Below are 18,339 nucleotides of genomic sequence, written 5' to 3'. Positions count from 1 at the left end.
TACCTTTGCCATGGAGGCACACCTTGCATTTACTGCACTTTCTAAAGCCTTGGGTTTGGTCCAACCACATCACCTTTTTCACTTCCTCTGGGCTACTTTTGACTATACAGTCCCTCATGGACCAAGCTCTTCTAGAGGTCAAACCTGGTCTCTTTGGTCTCTTTGGTACCAATTGCCCTATACTCGGATCACGTCTTATCAAATGCCTGTTTTTTGTAGAACTCTCTGTATGAACCCTTCCTGTTTATTGTACTTGGTAATCATCCTCAAACCGTGGCTTTCCTTCCTCCTCCTATGTTTGTACAAGAACTGTTCTCTAGTTCCCGATCTAGCTTTCTCTATGCACTCTCAATACACTCCTTTGAGTACTCTCGTTCCATGAACCGCTCTGAAAATTCTACCAGAGCTTTCTCACGCTCTCCTGAAATTCCCTCTTATTCTCAAGTACCCCCAAATTACGCAGGTGCTTGAGAATAGTATGTATGTGTGTATATATATATATATATATATATATATATATATATATATATATATATACATACACACACATATTACCAGTAGGTAGTTATAGTTAGGACCTAGTTTCCATTGAAAAAGTTTTTTAACATGGCTATACATTTGGCGCCGTTTGCCGAATCTTCACAGAAGTTTCCAAAAAAAAGTGTGCCCAAGGGTCTTGTTATGTATTGAGAGTTTAGCGGTGTTCTGTCAAGGGGGACACAGAAAAAGGGGGATGGGGGGCCAAAAAAAGTGTGTTTTCCATTTAAAATCCCATAGGAGTTTTGAACACGGCTACAGCCCAAACCGCTGAATAAATCTATACCAAATTTGGCAGAAAGGTAGCTTTTGGTCCTAGATTTTGTTACTAGGTGTAAATTTGTTCAGTAGCTTTTGAGATATCAAAGTAAATCCAAATTTGTATATCTTGTTCAGAGAGCTGATTGGCTGCCAACACTTCATCTAGGAAGTGTTGGCAGCCATTTTGGTACTCAGCTTCCCAAAAAAGAAACTAGAACAAAAAGAAAAGGGGCCATGGTAGGAATACCCTGAGCCCCTAGCCTTAGGCCAGGGATCCCCCTACCACCCACCAGGGCAAAAAAACAATTCTTTTTAAAATTCACAGCATAATTTGCGAATATTTTTGAATTTGGCTGTGAATTAAAAAAGAAAAAAAAAAGTGGAAACCCCCCCTTTCCTTATAATTTTGCCTTCCCGAGCCCTGGGTACCACCACCTCCCCGTGGCCACAATGAAATATAAAGAGGGTTTCCATGTGGAAGCCCCGCCCCAGCACCCACCAACTCCCTGGGGCCACAAGCATTTTTAAAATCATTGAGGGGGGCTGCAAGTCCCCCATCCCGGGCCATACACACCCTCGGGGTCCGCCACCTTCCCGAGGCCTGCCCGAGCAGCCTCCCTCCTGGAGCCATACATGGCCCTGGGGAACCCATATTCCAGGGCCGGCTCCTTCTTCATTCAGATGTGCCCACGCTTGGGAGGTAACTGTTTCCTTTTGCTTGGCGGGAGCTATGACAACTCTCACCAAGAAAAAAAAAATATATATATATAGGGGCCCAGGGCCAGGCAGCCTCCGAGCAGTAACCCCCTTCCCCACGCACCTTGAGACCCTACCGGGTGAGTAGTGTGCTTAAGAAATGTGTTTGATTGATTGATTGAAATATTTCTTTACTGTTGTACCTGGGAAGTGATGGTTCCCAGGACTGGGGGGTGGTATATGAGGCCCCAACCTCAGTGCTTAATTTGTGCTTGCTATTTCCGGTGCTGAGCACCGGCAATTATTTTTGATGGCCAGCGCTTAGTCTTCTGCCTCAAGTATTCCCTGCAAGCAAAAGACACACCTGGGAAAGATGGAGGAAGAGAAAAACGAAAAAGCGTCACAAAGGCAGAAAGCAGAAGCTGCAAGAGTGAGCTGAAGGGGCAGGGAGTGGCTGTAAATGGATTAAAGAGGCCTGAGATGGCTTCAGGATTACGCTGCCTCAGTATTCCGTGTTCGCACATTTAATTGCAGCAGTCGCATGTTTAAGAGGAAGGCTTTGGGCACAGGCACGTTTTTATTTACAAATTAAGCACTGCCTACCCTTAAGTTTTGCACCCTCACCATGCACTGCTAATTACCCCAGATATTACAGCACACATGGCAACTTTGATAACGTCATTAAAAATACAAATGAAACATTAGCAGTCACATTTTTTAAAGTAAAATGTGCTTGGCGAGGGCATGAGTTATAGTTATTTGAAATTACTCTAACTATAACTGCTTAATTTCTATGGTTTTGTGTGAGTAAATTCAGAACCTGACTATAATGTCCCTGTAACCTTTGGTTTTTAAGTGAATATATATTTATTTATATAGATATATATATTTATATATATATATATATATATATACACACACACATCATACAGTGTTGGTCATCGCCGCCGTGTAGTTGTATTTAGGTTGGTTTCTATAGGAAGAACATTTTTTTTCAATTATTTCTACTCACTAGTCACTGCACCGTCAGCAGCATTTATATTTGTGGCGCACCTACATGTTTCTTCACTGCCACTGTGGTCTTTATTAGACCTTAGTTGCGTTACAACCGGGAAACCATTGTATGCAGACAGATTGCTATCCTCGGGCAGAAACCCAACTGCAGAGAAAGGGGTCTAAAAGTGAAATTAAGAGGCCAGGAGAGTCTGAGAACTTTGCTACTCAGGAAAGTGCGAAGTTCCCCTACTTCAGAGACGTACCCTTTCACTTTGCCCACCACTACTCTAAAATGAACCTGCTAGTGTCCGGGTTCAGCCTTAATTATTCCTCCTTACAGATGTCTTAGTAATAAAATTGTGTGAGATATTTGACCAAGTTTTTAAATAATATTGTATTATTAACTCTCAAATTTTGTTTCAAAATGTGTTTAATTTAAGAGGTTTATATTTTTCTCTTTTAATAGATTGATATGAATGTATCTATAAATTAATGTGTTGATAATATTCCACATATGGGTTATATTAATCGCTCCTTTATCTTTTTTGCTCCTCTCTTTTTTTAGCTCTAATTTTATTACATGCAAAATAAATTTTCTTGCATTATATTTCCATTATACTATCAATCATATATGTATTCTTTGTGAATATATATATCAATTCCAGATCATGTAATGATATCTATAATTGATGGCAATTCTACTTATTAAATAAAACTTATTAAACTTTAAAAAAACTGAAAAAATAATGAAGTTGCGCTGTGGCCAACATATAATAAGGGCGAGGAGAAGCAAAAACTGACCCAAGGCAAAAGGACTATCAAAGTAGTAAAAAACTGCTTTTGCAAATAATTTTCAACCCATTCTTTAGATAAAGGTTCAGCCTTCACACTCCCTTTCTAACAGGGAAGTCTCCAGTCACCAACACTCACATTTCACAAACGTTACGTTAAGCCTCACAAAAAGTGTGCGACTAACTCTTTCCTTCAAAAATATTACAGGACTTCGCATGATGGCAAAAAATGACTGCTGAGAGAACAGAAAATCGAGTACTTAACACGTCATCTTTGTTTTAGATGCAATGCCCTCATCAGCCACAGTCATCCTCACCACGACAACAAGATGAAATAGTATCAGGGCAGAAACATTTTCTTCAAATCCATAAATCATTATTTTATTACAGCAGAATTTTCTTTCAAAATCGCATAGAAACTCTCTACTATATAATCTGCCATTGTATATGAAACACTAATAATCGCACAAGTGAAATACTGCAGTTCTCCAAATCTAAACAATATAATGAAGCAGAAAGACTCCCACTGGAGATCAAACCATTTATTACATCATAAAATCCGACCTGAGTCTTCCAGCGTAGCTCATATAGATTATGTATGTATAACACATATTACAAATAAATCCACTATCTTTTTTATTAAAACAATATATAGTTTTTTTTACAACTTATTCTCAATAAATAAAAAAAATAAACAGCTAACTTAACCAGCATGCCCTAATCCATATTTTCCTTCAAACAAGGAAATGAGATATAACAACAATATCTACACATGGGACAATAGCAGCGCCGGCGGCGAGGCAGGGTGTTTAGGCGGCAACCCCTTAGTATTGTACATCTTGGAAGAACTGTGCTAGGAAATAGCAAAGCCAAAATACTGATGACCATATTGTGGACAAAATTGAGGGACAAAATATTAAACAGGTAAGTGGACAGAGGAAGGTATGGAGTTACTCTTCTTAACTCAACATCTGTGTACCTTGAAGATACATACATAACTATGTCACCAAGGTACGTATATGTGGAGGAAGGTTTAGAAAATCTATACAATCTTACCTTTTGATATTTTGTTGCATGATGTTCTGATCATAAATGTTGTGACCGTCGATATTCTGGCTATGATATTCCCAACCCATACCTCTTGCAAGCTCATGTGCGTCACGACTGCTGTATGGGTCATAATGGGCAGCTATAGAGGCCTTGACGTCAAAGAAGGTTTATCACCATAAGAGATGGTCTTACAGGAGAGGGGAACCACCAGCGACTGCTGAACAGATTCCCCCTCACAACCATCACCTATATTCTCAGAACACACTTTCTGCTTCTGATGATGAGAGCCACCGTTTGAATACGGATCTGCCCCTAAAAAAGAGCACATACTGTGGCATCAAGGCCATCAGCATGTGGAACGTAAAGTCACTTCCACAATGAGAAAAAGTGCAGAAACCATTTGCACTTATGTACTGCATAAGCCATCATCAGAGAAATTTAATGGTGAAAGTCAAAAGACTTCAACCGCAAAGGAGTAAAAAATGTTGGGCAACACAAATTGAGTTGCCAAGTAGGAAGTATATAAAACTACGTTCCTTTAAAAGAACAACAAAGGCAGCTACATCCCTTTCTATGAAGAATGAAACCCACCTAAACCCCTGAAAGACAACAAGCTAAAAAGACAAAGTAAACGAATATTCAAAATATGTAAAAGTTTGTCAACATGCGAGAAATGCAATGGAAAGGGGAAAAGTTTTAGGTTACATTAGTGAGACAAAGCACAAACACTTTTTGGATTAATGTAATGAATAGGTCACCATCATAAACAAACTGGAAGCCATTCGCAGGACTTGTTGGTGAAAAGGCTGGTCAGTTCCAAGAGAAGGGGGTTAACAGATCCAAGTATACAACAAGTTCATCTTCCATTGTAAACATCAGCAAACGGAGGAAAGGGCTTACTTAGAAATGATCGAATCAAACTAAGGGCCGCACGTACGAACCTTTGGAAACGTGATGTCCTAGTTGCGATTCCATGAGAAACGCAACTAGGAAATCGCAACTCCAAATGTACGAAACTCCATTGAGTTTCTATTGTGATTCTTGGTGGGTAACAAATAGACCTGCCTCATTAATATTAATGAGGTAGGTCGAAATTTGCGACCCACTGGGAATCGCAAAAATCAAAGGGATGGTGGCCTCCTGGGGTCAGACCACGATGTCTGTGATTGCTTTGAAATGAAGCAATCTTTTTTTTTTTTTTAAACACAGCATGTTTTCCTTAAAGGAAAACAGGATGCTTTTAAAAAGCAAAAAAATTGAAACGTTTCAGTTTCATATTTTCAGAGTAGGCAGTGGCCGGTGAAACCACAGCCTGCTCTGCACCATTCACAAAGGGGGAGGGGTCCCTTGGGGACCCTGTCTCATTTGCGAATGGGTTAACACCAATTTGAAATTGGTGCTAACTGCAATTGTTTCGCAACTACAATCACGGTCACAAAACAATCATACAAACCACTGCGACTCGCAATTAGGAAGGGACGTCCTTGGCACGCCCCTTCCTAACTGGAAGTTGCAAACCTATTTTGCAATGCATTAAATAGATTACCGAATTGCAAAATATCATTTGTACATTCCAAAGGGCTTTTTACTGTGAGCAAACGGTCTGATGCTGCGAATCAGGAAACGTCTTTGTACATCTGGCCCTAAATCTCACAAAATTCTAATGTAACTATTTAGAGGAAGGAATTCATAGACACAAAAATCTAGGAGCTACCGCCGGTGGAGAACTTGGTGACTAGAGAAAAGTAAGCCAAATGTACTTTCTAGGAACATTAACATCATTCATTCTCGTTTAAGTTTAGACTAGATTCATAAAAATCTGAAGTGTATTGTAAGATCGTTCAATTATGTTTCATTATGTGAATGTTCTGTCCAGTGCTTAATTTGTGCTTGGTGTTTCCCGTGCTGAGCACCGGCACTTATTTTTTGAGGGCCGGGGCTTATTCTTCGGCCTCAAGCATTTGCTGCGAGCAAAAGACACATATGGGAAAGACGGATGAAGGGAAAAACGAAAAAGCGCCACAAAGGGAGAAAGTAGAAAGCTGCAAGAGTGAGCTGAAGGGGCAGGGAGTGGCTTTCTATAGATTAAAGAGGCTCGAGATGGCTTCAGGATTACGTCGCCTCAGTATTCCATGTTCACACATTTAATTGAGCAGCCGCGTGTTTAAGAGGAGGGCTTTGGGCACCGGCACCGGCACCTTTTTATTTACAAATTAAGCACTGGTTCTGTCTAATGCACATACACACAGGGCATCTTGGCGAATAGTGCTGACAGAGGCACAACGGAATTCATTCACCTGGCCACTTCCAGATGGAACAGCTATTGCAAACATTTCACCTGAAAGTAAAAAAAAATGTTCAAGCGGTTTTGTACCGAGGCTGCAGTCAGCGGAAACGATTTAATCATTTTTTTTCTATTATCGTGTGCTGAACAAGGAGAAGATTTTCATTTGCCAGCCTCATCACCCTGGGGAATTGCTGCTTTCAAACAGGGTGGGTTTCCATAAATTACTTTACGAACTAGAATCAAGGCTTTTAATACCCAATTTTCGCAACCAGTAGCAAATGTCGAGTACATAGCAATCCTAAAACAAGGCCAGATTTCTTCTGAGTGTCAATCACCCAATTAGCTGCATTTTAAACCAGCTAAGGTAAATTTTGTTCTCCAGCCATAGGCAGGCACTTTCTGTTCTTGCCATCTAAACGGTGTTTAGAATATTTACCACTGATCCCTTCAGGAGACGTCCTAAAAAATGCAAAATTATTGTCAGAATTCTAAAGTGAAATAATCAGATGTTGCCAAAATTTGCTACCTTGACTTCTTGGGTTAGTTTTTCATGGAGAATCAAGCCCAGGTCTCTTAAAAGCAAGCTGGTGGCCATCTCATGGTTGGAGGCCTGATGACAGCAGCCAGTAGTGAAGAATTAACATCAGTCAGAAGGCGCATCTTATTGGCATTCTACCTCGAAGAATTCTCAGAAATCCACCACCAACCTCGGAGAATTCTCAGACATCCACCACCAACCTCAGAGAATTCTCAGAAATCCACCACCAACCTCGGAGAATTCTCAGAAATCCACCACCAACCTCGGAGAATTCTCAGACATCCACCACCAACCTCGGAGAATTCTCAGAAATCCACCACCAACCTCGGAGAATTCTCAGACATCCACCACCAACCTCGGAGAATTCTCAGAAATCCACCACCAACCTCGGAGAATTCTCAGAAATCCACCACCAATCTCAGAGAATTCTCAGACATCCACCACCTGACGGAGGCAAGTCACGTGGTAAAGACAGTGACTCTACGTTGATGGTAAGAATGAGCAGTAGGCTGATTTCTGCGCATTTCTACCATCACTCTGGCATCTCTCGACTTGGTAAATTTTTATTTAAGCTTTGCCAGCTTTACTAACTGCAAATCAGTTGATTAAAGAAAAATACAAATGAAAATAAAACATCAGCTCTGACCGTTGTCCAATGGAAACCTTGGTGCATGATAATATGATAACAACTATAATTCCAAGTGAAAGGCACCAATCTTACTGGCTATCCCTGATAAGATAAAATCGCATAACCTTTTGAAAAACGTATGCTTTTGTGTGGCATGCATAAAGATGGTTTAGCACATTAATGTAGACCAGTGGTACTGTTAAAAAATCTATACTCTTTATAGGACATTTACAAGGGCTTCCAGTGTTGTTCTACACCTATTTATTTTGAGGGAAATCATTACAGAATTAATTGGGGATCTGAATATTTTTTACCTTGGCCATTAATTCTTGCAACAATTTGAAACTTGATAGCTTTTAAACATTATTAAACAGTGGGACTTGCAGACTTCATGCCAAAGGACATATTTAGTAACTGTGTATAGCAGTGCATTTCTTCTCAGCACATTGGCACATTTTATATTGGTTTAAAGACGATAGGATAGAAAGAACTTTATAGGATTGATCGGGTGCTCTCAGAATTTCCCAATAAATTAGGTAGTGTCAGATTGCACATGGCTTGCAGCAGTAGTAACAAGATCAGATGTCCATTGACAGGTATGGCACATTCCCATACATCAAATGTGTCTGTCTCACACAAACGCACTCTAATGCTTGCTGTTGTCCTCTCACACAAACAAACACACACACTTGAAGACTGTGACACAGTGGTCCATCCTCCATTTTTATGACAATGTTATATAGTCACAGAATTAGTCTCCAGGCAATGCCACTAATTGTAACATAATGTGTCTCTAAAACACCCACAAACACTGTCGTGCATTACCCAGTGGTGGTCGTCACTGGGTAAGTAGGGTTAGGCTGGCATTTCCACACGAAATGCTTTTTTTGTGTTGCTAAAACCTTTGGCACCGTTTGACAAATCTTCACAAAACTTTCCCAAAAGTGCTCTTTTTTGCCTAGTTTGTGCATGGAAAAATTTGGGGTGGTCTATCAAGTGGGGGCTGAGAAAAAAGGGTAGTCAATTAACGCAAAATCTTAATGCATTTTCCACAGACTTCTTTAAGAAGTGGTACCGCAAAACCACTGAACGGAATTACACCAAATTTCGCAGGAAGCTAGATCTTCTGAATCTGTTCAGTAGTTTTTGAGAAATAAAAGTACAAAAATATTTGTATGTCTGGACCACTGGCTACAAAGGATTCCTGAGAGAATCTCACAGGAGTTCCAGTTTAAATTTCTGATTAGCGCAGGGAGCTTTCTTTCCCTCAGGCCATCCCGCTTCCATGGAAGTCGAACTCCCACGGGAGCAAGCAATCTGACTGGCTGACAGCAACATGAGAAAAATGTTTTGCATCACCATTACAGGACACGGGGACTGAAGTTTTAATAAAAGGTATAACAGGACAGGGCAGGGTAGGGATACCCTGCCTCCCTAGGCCGCATAGATAGGACCTAGAGGGGTTAATATAAAAAAAAACAATGATTTTTGCCAAGATCCCACAGGACTCCCGTAGGATCACAGAAAAAAAAAAAAAAAAAAGTCTATATATATATATATATATATATATATATATATATATATATATATATATTCACTGAAGAAAGGTTACAGGGACGGTATAGTTAGGTTCTGAATTTACTCGTACAAAACCATAGAAATTCAGCAGTTATAGTTGGAGTTCTTTTAAGTAACTATAACTCGCACCTTAAGATAACTATAGCCTTTGTTATGCACAGTTTTCTTATCAATAATTTTATTGCAAATGTTGCAGTGATAATATCAAAGATGCCATACAAGATCTCATCAATGATATAATATGTGGAGTAATTAGCTGTGCATGGCAAAGGCGTGAGTCATAGTTACCTTAGGATGCGAGTTATAGTTACTTAAAACTTAAAAGAACTCTAACTATAACTGCTGAATTACTATGGTTTTGTACAAGTAAATTCAGAACCTAACTATAACGTCCCTGTAACCTTTGTTTTTTTCTGTGAATTTCTATGTTTTTTTAAAGAAAAGCAATTTTAATTACTATACGTTATTCCAACCCCGCTGCTCATGGCCAGGCCTTGCAGCAAAGCCCTTATAACCAACCAATCCCACGCCAAACACATCCTTTGGCTGTGGGCAGCACAGGTTTGCCACAGGGCCTGTCTCTGTCAGTGGATCCTTGAGTGGGTCTGAAAGTGGTGTGTGCGTCTGAGTAGGTGTGAGGGAGTGCATGAGTGTCTGAGTGGGTGTGTGATTGGATGCATGAGTCTCTGAGTGCATGTATGAGTGAATTAATTAGTGTATGAATGAGTCTGTGGTTTTTCTTTCAAATTTTTCCATATTTGCGAATAATTCAAGAAAATTCACAAATTTTCACGAATATGGTGCATTGTGTTGCAAAATTATTTTAAACCCATAATTTGCACCTAAAACACACCTATATCACACGCCTGGGGTCAGGATACCTTCACCCTGCCACTTTCAATTTGGATTTTCACCCTCAGGGACCGTGTCCCGTGAAATAAAATGGTGGCTGCAACTTTGTAGTCAGGTTGCGGTCAGCCAATAGCAACGCTTCTTTTCGCATGCGTATTCGTGAAAAATTCGAGAATTTTGCAAATTATTCATGGGCAGAGATATACAACTCTATTTTCCCTTCAATATCTCAAATACTACTGAACAGATTCACACCAAATAAGCGAAAGCATAATCAGCGTCCCAACAGCAAGCCTTCTGCCAAATTTGGTGTAATTCCGTCCAGTGGTTCTGACTGTAGTCGTGTCTAAAGAATCCTATGGAAATTAACATGGGAAACGCAACCTCTTGCTCTCGCACACACATAGTTACACGCACACACCCTCTCCTCCCTCACAACATGTGTTGAAAAAGGCTTATTCACAAGACATGCTTGTCGACAAACGGGAAACGCTAACTTAGAGAATATGCTATCTCAGAACCTTTCACATAGACATGTCTGATAGGAAAAGAGCCGTTGTTATAATCTGGTGAAAAAGTACTTAGTACCATGTCTGCAGTGCTAGAGATTTTTTTACTGTGCTATTTCAAGGACTATTTCGCTGCTTGATAGGTTTCCGCAAAACGTTGTGACATTTGCATAAAGATTATTCAACCATAAAGATAGGGTTTCCTATTTGTGGACAAGCAGACTTTGTGTGGAATCCTTGAAAAAGCTCACGGCTGGTACTTTCCCAAGCGAAACGTGGCTGTCTGAATAACTGAAAGACCAAAGCAGTAGCTGAAATGCTCTGCTCACCTCTTCGATATTTGTACAAATGAGAACGTACCTCTCCTGCACTTTAACAGTTGCATTTGTTGCCAATCTAGAAGTCCATTAGGTTTCCAGGATAATTACAAGGACCCTCTTTTCATGGTTTTTTGTTCTCCTGCTCTAAACAAGATCAACATCTAAGTTTGGATGAAAAGCAGGAACACACAGACCCATCACTTCTGACCCCACATTAAGCTACTATTTAGATGGCTGGACTGGGAATAAATTGAGAGATTTGTGTTGTGGCTCGTGACTCTTGAGCAGCAGGATGACAGCATGCAAACTCATTTTTGCACAATAGAAACAGCTACAACTTAAAATACTGCAAATAACGTTTATAATTCATTGAAAAGAGGGTCTATTGTTTGGGATTCTATGACTTTACCTCGTGGAAATGCAGATTCCCGACTATTCGAGGTAATCTTTTCAGTAGTTTCAGTGGTTGGACCGTACCCAGAGTTTTCAACATTTCATGAGAAAAACAATGTTAGCAATATATAAAAACTCTGGGGCTGATATAGAGTTTGGCAGACGGGTTACTCCCAGTGGCATAAAAAACTAAAGGGGCCCCCTGCAAGGGACATGGAGGTCCCTCTCTGGACTCACTCAGGCCAGGTGCTGTGCTTAGGGGGCCCCTGGAGCTTGGGGGCTCCCCCGCACCGTGGGGGTTGTGGGGACCTTTGTTACACCACTAGTTACTCCATCACAACCATGACGGATATCCTCACCGCCATATTACGATGTCCATAGGACATAATAGAATTGTAATACGTCGGGCATGATATCCGTCACGTTTGTGACGGAGTAAATCAGGCCCTCTTGTCTGGGCATGAAAGGCCTTCTGTAGACGTGCCTTGACTCAAGTTCTTATGTTGTTCAACACTACTTTTGCCCAGAATGATGCATTTGTGATGGTGACTTCTCGACTAAGATTGGCATGGACCTTCTGTGCTGTGAGTGGAGTTTATTTATGGCAAGATATAAAGCCGTGAAAGATGGGCTTGTGATAGTACGACATGGTACATGGTCGAGAGACCTACTGCATCGATGAGGACCAAGAATATTTTTTTTTTTTACAAGAAATGTTAGGTTTTTCTTGTTAGTAATTTTACAATTATACAAATGAAATGACAACCGATTGAGAGATATCCTTTTAAAGGGGCTTAATATAAGCATAGTTCGTAAGTGGCATCAAGTATCTAGTAGAGGCGTGTATAGTACATACATTTCTTAGGAATATGAGCAACAATATTTAAGTCTGTTTATTACATAACATGGGTAAATATATATGTTACAGGACAACAGTCTCCTTCTGTGCCCTTGAAACATGACTCACGAGATGTGTATTGCAGCAGTCATATGTCTCGATACAATATATGCAGACAAGATTTTGGATTGTACACACCTTAATGTATATCACTACACGACAAAAAAGTGAAAAGACAGAACAGTTTCAGAATGCATTGTCTAATAAGTCAGTGCATACAGGTTACATACAAAACTCTGAGATCTGAAGGTATAGCTCAAGAGAGATCATTGAGAGTTCTCATGGGCTTCAAATATGGTCCTAATCCAGTCTTCTTTGACATGCATATGAGGACACTGATGAAACACACTACAACCATGGATGCGCACATCGGTTTCCATTGGCCTTGCAGCCAGGTATGGTCTGCCATCTCCTGCATCTCTTCAGCTCAGAGCATCCCCTGCATGTCACTCCCCTGAGCTACTACAGAGTTTAGCAATGCGTCTATGGCTATGAGGGTTGGTTGAGCTGTATTCTCTTACCTGGCCGGCTTTCATTTGGCTTCGGCTGAACTTCCTCCACGCATTCTGCTGGAAACCATCCAATATGGCCGCGAGCACTTCCTTCCCAGAATCCTCCCTCGCCAATACTTAAAACTAAAAAGAAAACCAAAAAAAATCATATATATCTCATTGACGACCCATATGAATTTTAGATGCAACACAAAATGCTTTCAAGAAAAAAGATGAATTCTTGAACTGCAAACAGTTATTGAATATGGCACCATTCAGAAGACCTGTTAAGGCAGACATTGTCACAAATATCATTAAAACATATGAAATTACATTACATTCATTTTCTTAAACCTCTGGAGTCTCCTCGTAGTAGAAACTACGACAATTATAATTTGATAATTTTTAAATGTAAGATTACCAGAAGTCAGGGACATAATTAATACAACGAGCTATTGAGTATTTAAAACTCACGTGGTGCACAATGCATTTTCAATTCACAGGTTCATGAAGAGTTATAAAATATTACTGAGAACAGCAGTAAAAGAGCAAATAACACAATCCCAAATGTAAAGCATGTACAGTGCTTGCGTAATCAATGCCCAAAATAGCCATGCAGAGCTTGAGAAGAAGTAAGGCAGACACAGATTAATAGAGGGAGCAGGAGGAAGCAGATGAAGAGAACCTGCACTATTCATTCTGCCCTGCATCAATTTGGACTTGGGAACCATACAGGAGCGGCTTGCAGGGCTTTGAAGGGGCAGGGCGACGGGTGTGGGGGGGGAAGTAATTTAATTTAAAAAATACACTTACTTTCACTCGCCGCCACCACGACCGCTCCTCTGCTGCAGCTGCAGGCACAGGCTCCCAGCCTCTCCTGCAGCCAATTCGAACGCTGCTGACTGCAGCGTTTGGATTGGACTGCCCAGCCAGGGCGCTTCTAGGCAGCCAGAGTGCTTCTAGGCAGACTGGGAGCCTATGCCTGCTCTCTCCAGCTCGGCAACACAGTGCCAGGCTGGAGAGAGCACAGTGCGCATGTATGTTTGGCTGGCCAGAGACGGCCAGCCAAACATACATGCGCACTGAGGGGGAGTGCTGTGCACTCCCCCTCCGTCCCGACATAACCTGTGGCCTGCCCCTTTTACTATAAAACTATAATAAACATTGTTTATTATCGTTTTACAGTAAAAGGTTTGCAGCTGCTGCTGCTGGTGGCAGGTTGGGGGAGCGAGGCTCCTCTGCCCTAGCGGAGGAGCCGCGCCTGAAACCATATGAGACTGCAACCTGTCCCTGTCTAAAATAGACACTCACAAGCTTGAGAAATAGGAGAGAAAGACAGAGAGGGAATTTAAATGTGCAACTTTGGCCCTAGGCAAGAAGAAACTGGTCTTTGAGCAGATAAGGAAACTATTAACTAATTAACATAGTCAGAGAAGAGTGGATCAGGAGGTACAAGAGACCATCCAAACCCAGTGCTCAAGTTGCAGCAAAGAACTGGTAGCGGAAGCACCATGAGTGAGTAAGTCTAAAACTCTCCTCCCAAAAATGTACTACCTAGCTATGTGTTCGGTGATGACACCCAGAAGTTGGACATTTCTTTTGAGCAAGCTTGTGCAATACGAGGTGGACCATATTTTTTGAGATGCCATCTGCACAGGGGGAGTTATACCGCTCTTAACTGAGACACACCACAAACAGTGTTGTTACATTAAATGCACCCTGGTGAGGAGGCGTAGGTTGACACATGGCAAGTCCCACAGGAAGTTCAGAGACGCTGCCAAAGAGCCGCAGCAAATGTGGGAAGAGTTTGTGAATTGCTTATAGATGCCAGTGGAGGTCTGGATGAAGGGCAGTATAAGACACTGGTTTGGGTGAAACCCTACTGAAGCAGCAACCCCAACTCTTGTCAGAATGATACACAAGCCAGCGATATGCAGTTTTAAAGGTCTAGGTAAAAATAGTGCTTATAAGGACAAAGCTCCAAATGTGGTGGTTATCTAGTCACACTATACCAGGACAATATAAAAAATTCAGGTCAACCCCAATGGACCACAGGCCGGATACAGGGACCAAGTTAGTCCGGCTTAGCAATGTACCTTAAATCCTGGTTTTGGAGCAGTGCACCGTGCAGTACCAGTCCTGAGAAGTGTTGCAAGGTCCGTGTTGAAAATGCTTTGTGGATGCACTGCACAGGGGTGATTATGATGCGCTACGCGGGCTGTGAGGCTGGCTTTCATTGAGGCTTTGTTGATTGTGAGAGAGACTGTGACGTCCACAGCGAGGATGCATCTCAAAGTGGTGGTTCTGAGGAACTGGGCAAGCTGCGACACAGGCTTGAATAGAAGTGGTGTTGGTTCTGATGAGGCACTGTGAAGAGTTGCATTGGGTTTGCATTTCGCTAAATCGGTCTCTGGTGAGGCCACAGCTGGGCTGGCAGAGCACCTTTAGACCCACTTCCAAGGTCCAGCACTGCTGGTTAGGCCTCACAGCAGGCAGAGTCCAGGTGCAGGGTTCAAGATGGTTTGAGGCCTTTCTGTCCCTGAGGCTGTTCTCAGGAGGCCAGCCAACTATCCCTTGAAGTCGCACTGGTAGTCCAGGGTTCAAGATTCAGGCCAGTTCTTCTCACTCAGGCACCAGGGCTGCAGTGTAGCAGGGCAGTCCTTCTTATAGTAGAGCAGCACAACAGTATTTTTTCTGAGCCTTCACATGCCTAGAAATGTACTGAAGAGTTGGGTCTGAGGGGTCATTTTTTATGCTTGGTGCCAGCTTTGAAGTGGGAGATGCTTCTAGAGTTTTCCCTCTACAGAGGTATCTGGAATTTCCTTCCTCCCTGCCCCAGCTTGTTTACAGGCACAAAAGACAAGTATGAAACCCTTTATGAGGGTGCTGAGGCTAAGCCTTTGCGGTGTGCAAATATAGTAGGTGACAGCTCCTCCCCTAATCCTGACAGAGATGGCCCATCTTGCTAACACCTATTCATCCTTCATCTCTCCGTCTGAGAGTAATACACAAAAAACAGCTTCCAACTACACATAGACATGTGACCCAAGAAACATGCTGTAGGCCTCAAATAGCTGGAACAAGAAAACATCAACTTTCTAAAAGTGGCATTCTCAGAACTGTGACTTAAAATCCAACTTTAACCCTAAAGAGGGTTTTACATTACAATTCTTAAGAGACCAAACTCAATATTCCTACCTGCTCCCAACTGAAAGTTATCACTTATTAAATGTAATGAGGTAACTTAATGTTACCCTATGTGAGACCTAAGCCTTGCAGTAGGGGAAAAAAATAGGAGTTTTTCACTGCTAGTACCTGTAAAACTTACATGTATATGCCCACCTTTTTAAATACATTGCAACCTGCACTATGGGCTGTTTAGGGTCTCCCCTAGGGGTGACTTGTAGGTATTAAAAAAGAAGATTTAGACCTGACCAGAGGTTTATTTTGCCAGATTGAAATGGCATTTTAATTTACACACACATGCTGCAGTGGCAGGCCTGGGGCATGTTTACAAAGGCTACTTAAGTGGGTAGCAAAATGAGTGCAGCAGGCCCACTAGTAACATTGAATTTGCAGGCCGTGGGTATTGGCAGAACCACTTATAAGTAAATTGAATGTGCCAGTTGGGTAGAAGCCAATGTTGCCATGTTTTAGGTAGAGAGCACAAGCAGTCCAAAGGCCATCCAAAATAGGAGGTTCAAAGGCAAAAAGTTGAGGAAAATCACGCCAAGGATGTCAGATCCAACAGACAGCAAATTCACATTCAAGATTTTTCACTAATTTGGATACTATTTTTGCAAGTATTAGGACTCTATGTACTGTGGTACTTCCCTAAAAAGGTAACACTGGTTTCAAGCACTTGGTTTGGCTGTGCTGTATTGCCCATTGTAGGTGGCTCACAAGATGCACCAACAGCATAGATGCCAAACGTGGCTGCAGTGTGTATCAACACCATCCACATACATGACAACTATATGTGTCTACCAGGAACACCACTGTGCTGTGGCTGGACTGCAGTTTACCACAGTGCAATCCCTGGTGGAAAGGAGACTCGTAATACCATTGGCGGTCCCACTGCCCTGGCGGTACAGGTGGTGAACGGGCTGCTTTGCAGCCCATTCACCGCCGTGACCATAATTTGGGGGTCCTGCTCTGCCACGCTGTCGGTGGTGTTACCGCCACCGCTGGAGTGGCGGAGCAGGACCGCCAAACTCATAATGGCCACCAAAATGTGAAAAGTGGACTTGCTTTTTTAACCCTTATTAAAAGTCCTTCTGTTCAGCCAAGTTGCATCATTTAGGAGTTGCCAGGGGCCACATCTGTGACCCCTGCCTTGCCTCCTGCGACCCCTGGCTCTGCCTTGGTGACCCCTGGCCTAGACCTAGCAAAATCAGTGTCAGGAACACAGTGGTAGCTTGTCCTTTTGGCAGTTGGTGAGGCGCCACTCTCTTTGTTTGCTCTAATTTTTTTAATTACACTAATAGTAAATAATATCTTGTTATTCACAATTAATAAAAATGGAGTACAATTAGCTGGAATATAACTTTCCATGCCAACTGAGGTAAGTATAAAAAAAAAGCTTTTAAATGTATACTGTGTGCGTGCTAGTGGGTGAATGTGTGTTTACGTGCCAGAGAGTGTGTATAAGTGTTAAGTTATGTGTATGTGTGTAAGCATATGTGTGTGAGTGAAACTGAAGGTCAAATGGTGTGTGATGTCACTTCCGCTATCCCTGGAAGTTTGGTGAGTTGGCCTTTATGCCCAGATGTCGTTCTCTTGTACTGAAAAAATAATGATGTGCGTTGCTCCATGTGTTCAGGTGGGCGCGGGGTTATACGGGGACATGCAGGGCTTGGGTACCAGATATAAAGGTCTTCCTGTTTTAGGTGCTCCAGATGTGGAGTCGTGGTAGTCTATCTTGGTGATTGGAGGGGACCAGAGGATGTTTTTCCTTGCAGGTGCTTTAATTTCCCTGGTGCACTGGGCTGTGAATTCCTCCGGCTATGTGTGTGGGATTTCAGAGGAGATACGCTAAACTTTTCTTTTGTTCTGACCATAAATTAGAATGATTTCCGGCAATTCACAATAGCGAATTCGTTGTCAACTGTTTAATATTGCTCTCATAAATGGTCTGATTTGCTTATTACCAGTTCAAGAAACCAATGTGTTCCAGCGAAAAACGCTGAATTATTAAATTACTCCAATTCCGCCGGCGGATTTAAAAATTCAGCTCATCCCTACAACATACCCAACAGTGCCACACACAAATCCACAGCAGTGTACTGTCACAAACCAGTCAGACATCCTTTGCCCATAAAGATGGATCAAGAAACAGTCCCAAATCATGTGCTACAAAGATATCCACCAGGTACGCAAATCTTGCGCATGCAGGGTTTTGGCTCTTCCCATCTTCCAGAATCTGTTTGGGCTATAGATTGGTAAAAGTATCTATATTATATCAGCCGGACATTGGAGAAGATATCCAACAGCCATGCCACCATCTTAGCTTCT

The 18,339-nt window shown here is 41.9% G+C and overlaps 1 protein-coding gene across 2 annotated transcripts in view; it reads right to left on the bottom strand.

Moving 5' to 3' along the window:
• SHANK2 (SH3 and multiple ankyrin repeat domains 2) overlaps positions 1-18,339 on the bottom strand; it is a 2,270,638-nt gene that overhangs the window by 806,385 nt on the left and 1,445,914 nt on the right. For both annotated transcript variants that reach the window (XM_069221873.1, XM_069221874.1), the window contains one exon: positions 12,856-12,969. In XM_069221873.1, coding sequence (XP_069077974.1) covers positions 12,856-12,969 — 114 coding nt within the window. The remainder of the gene's footprint in view (positions 1-12,855; positions 12,970-18,339) is intronic.

This window comes from Pleurodeles waltl, chromosome 3_1, assembly GCF_031143425.1.
Source record: "Pleurodeles waltl isolate 20211129_DDA chromosome 3_1, aPleWal1.hap1.20221129, whole genome shotgun sequence".
Lineage (NCBI taxonomy): Eukaryota > Metazoa > Chordata > Amphibia > Caudata > Salamandridae > Pleurodeles > Pleurodeles waltl.
This window is presented reverse-complemented; position numbering and strand designations above follow the sequence as displayed.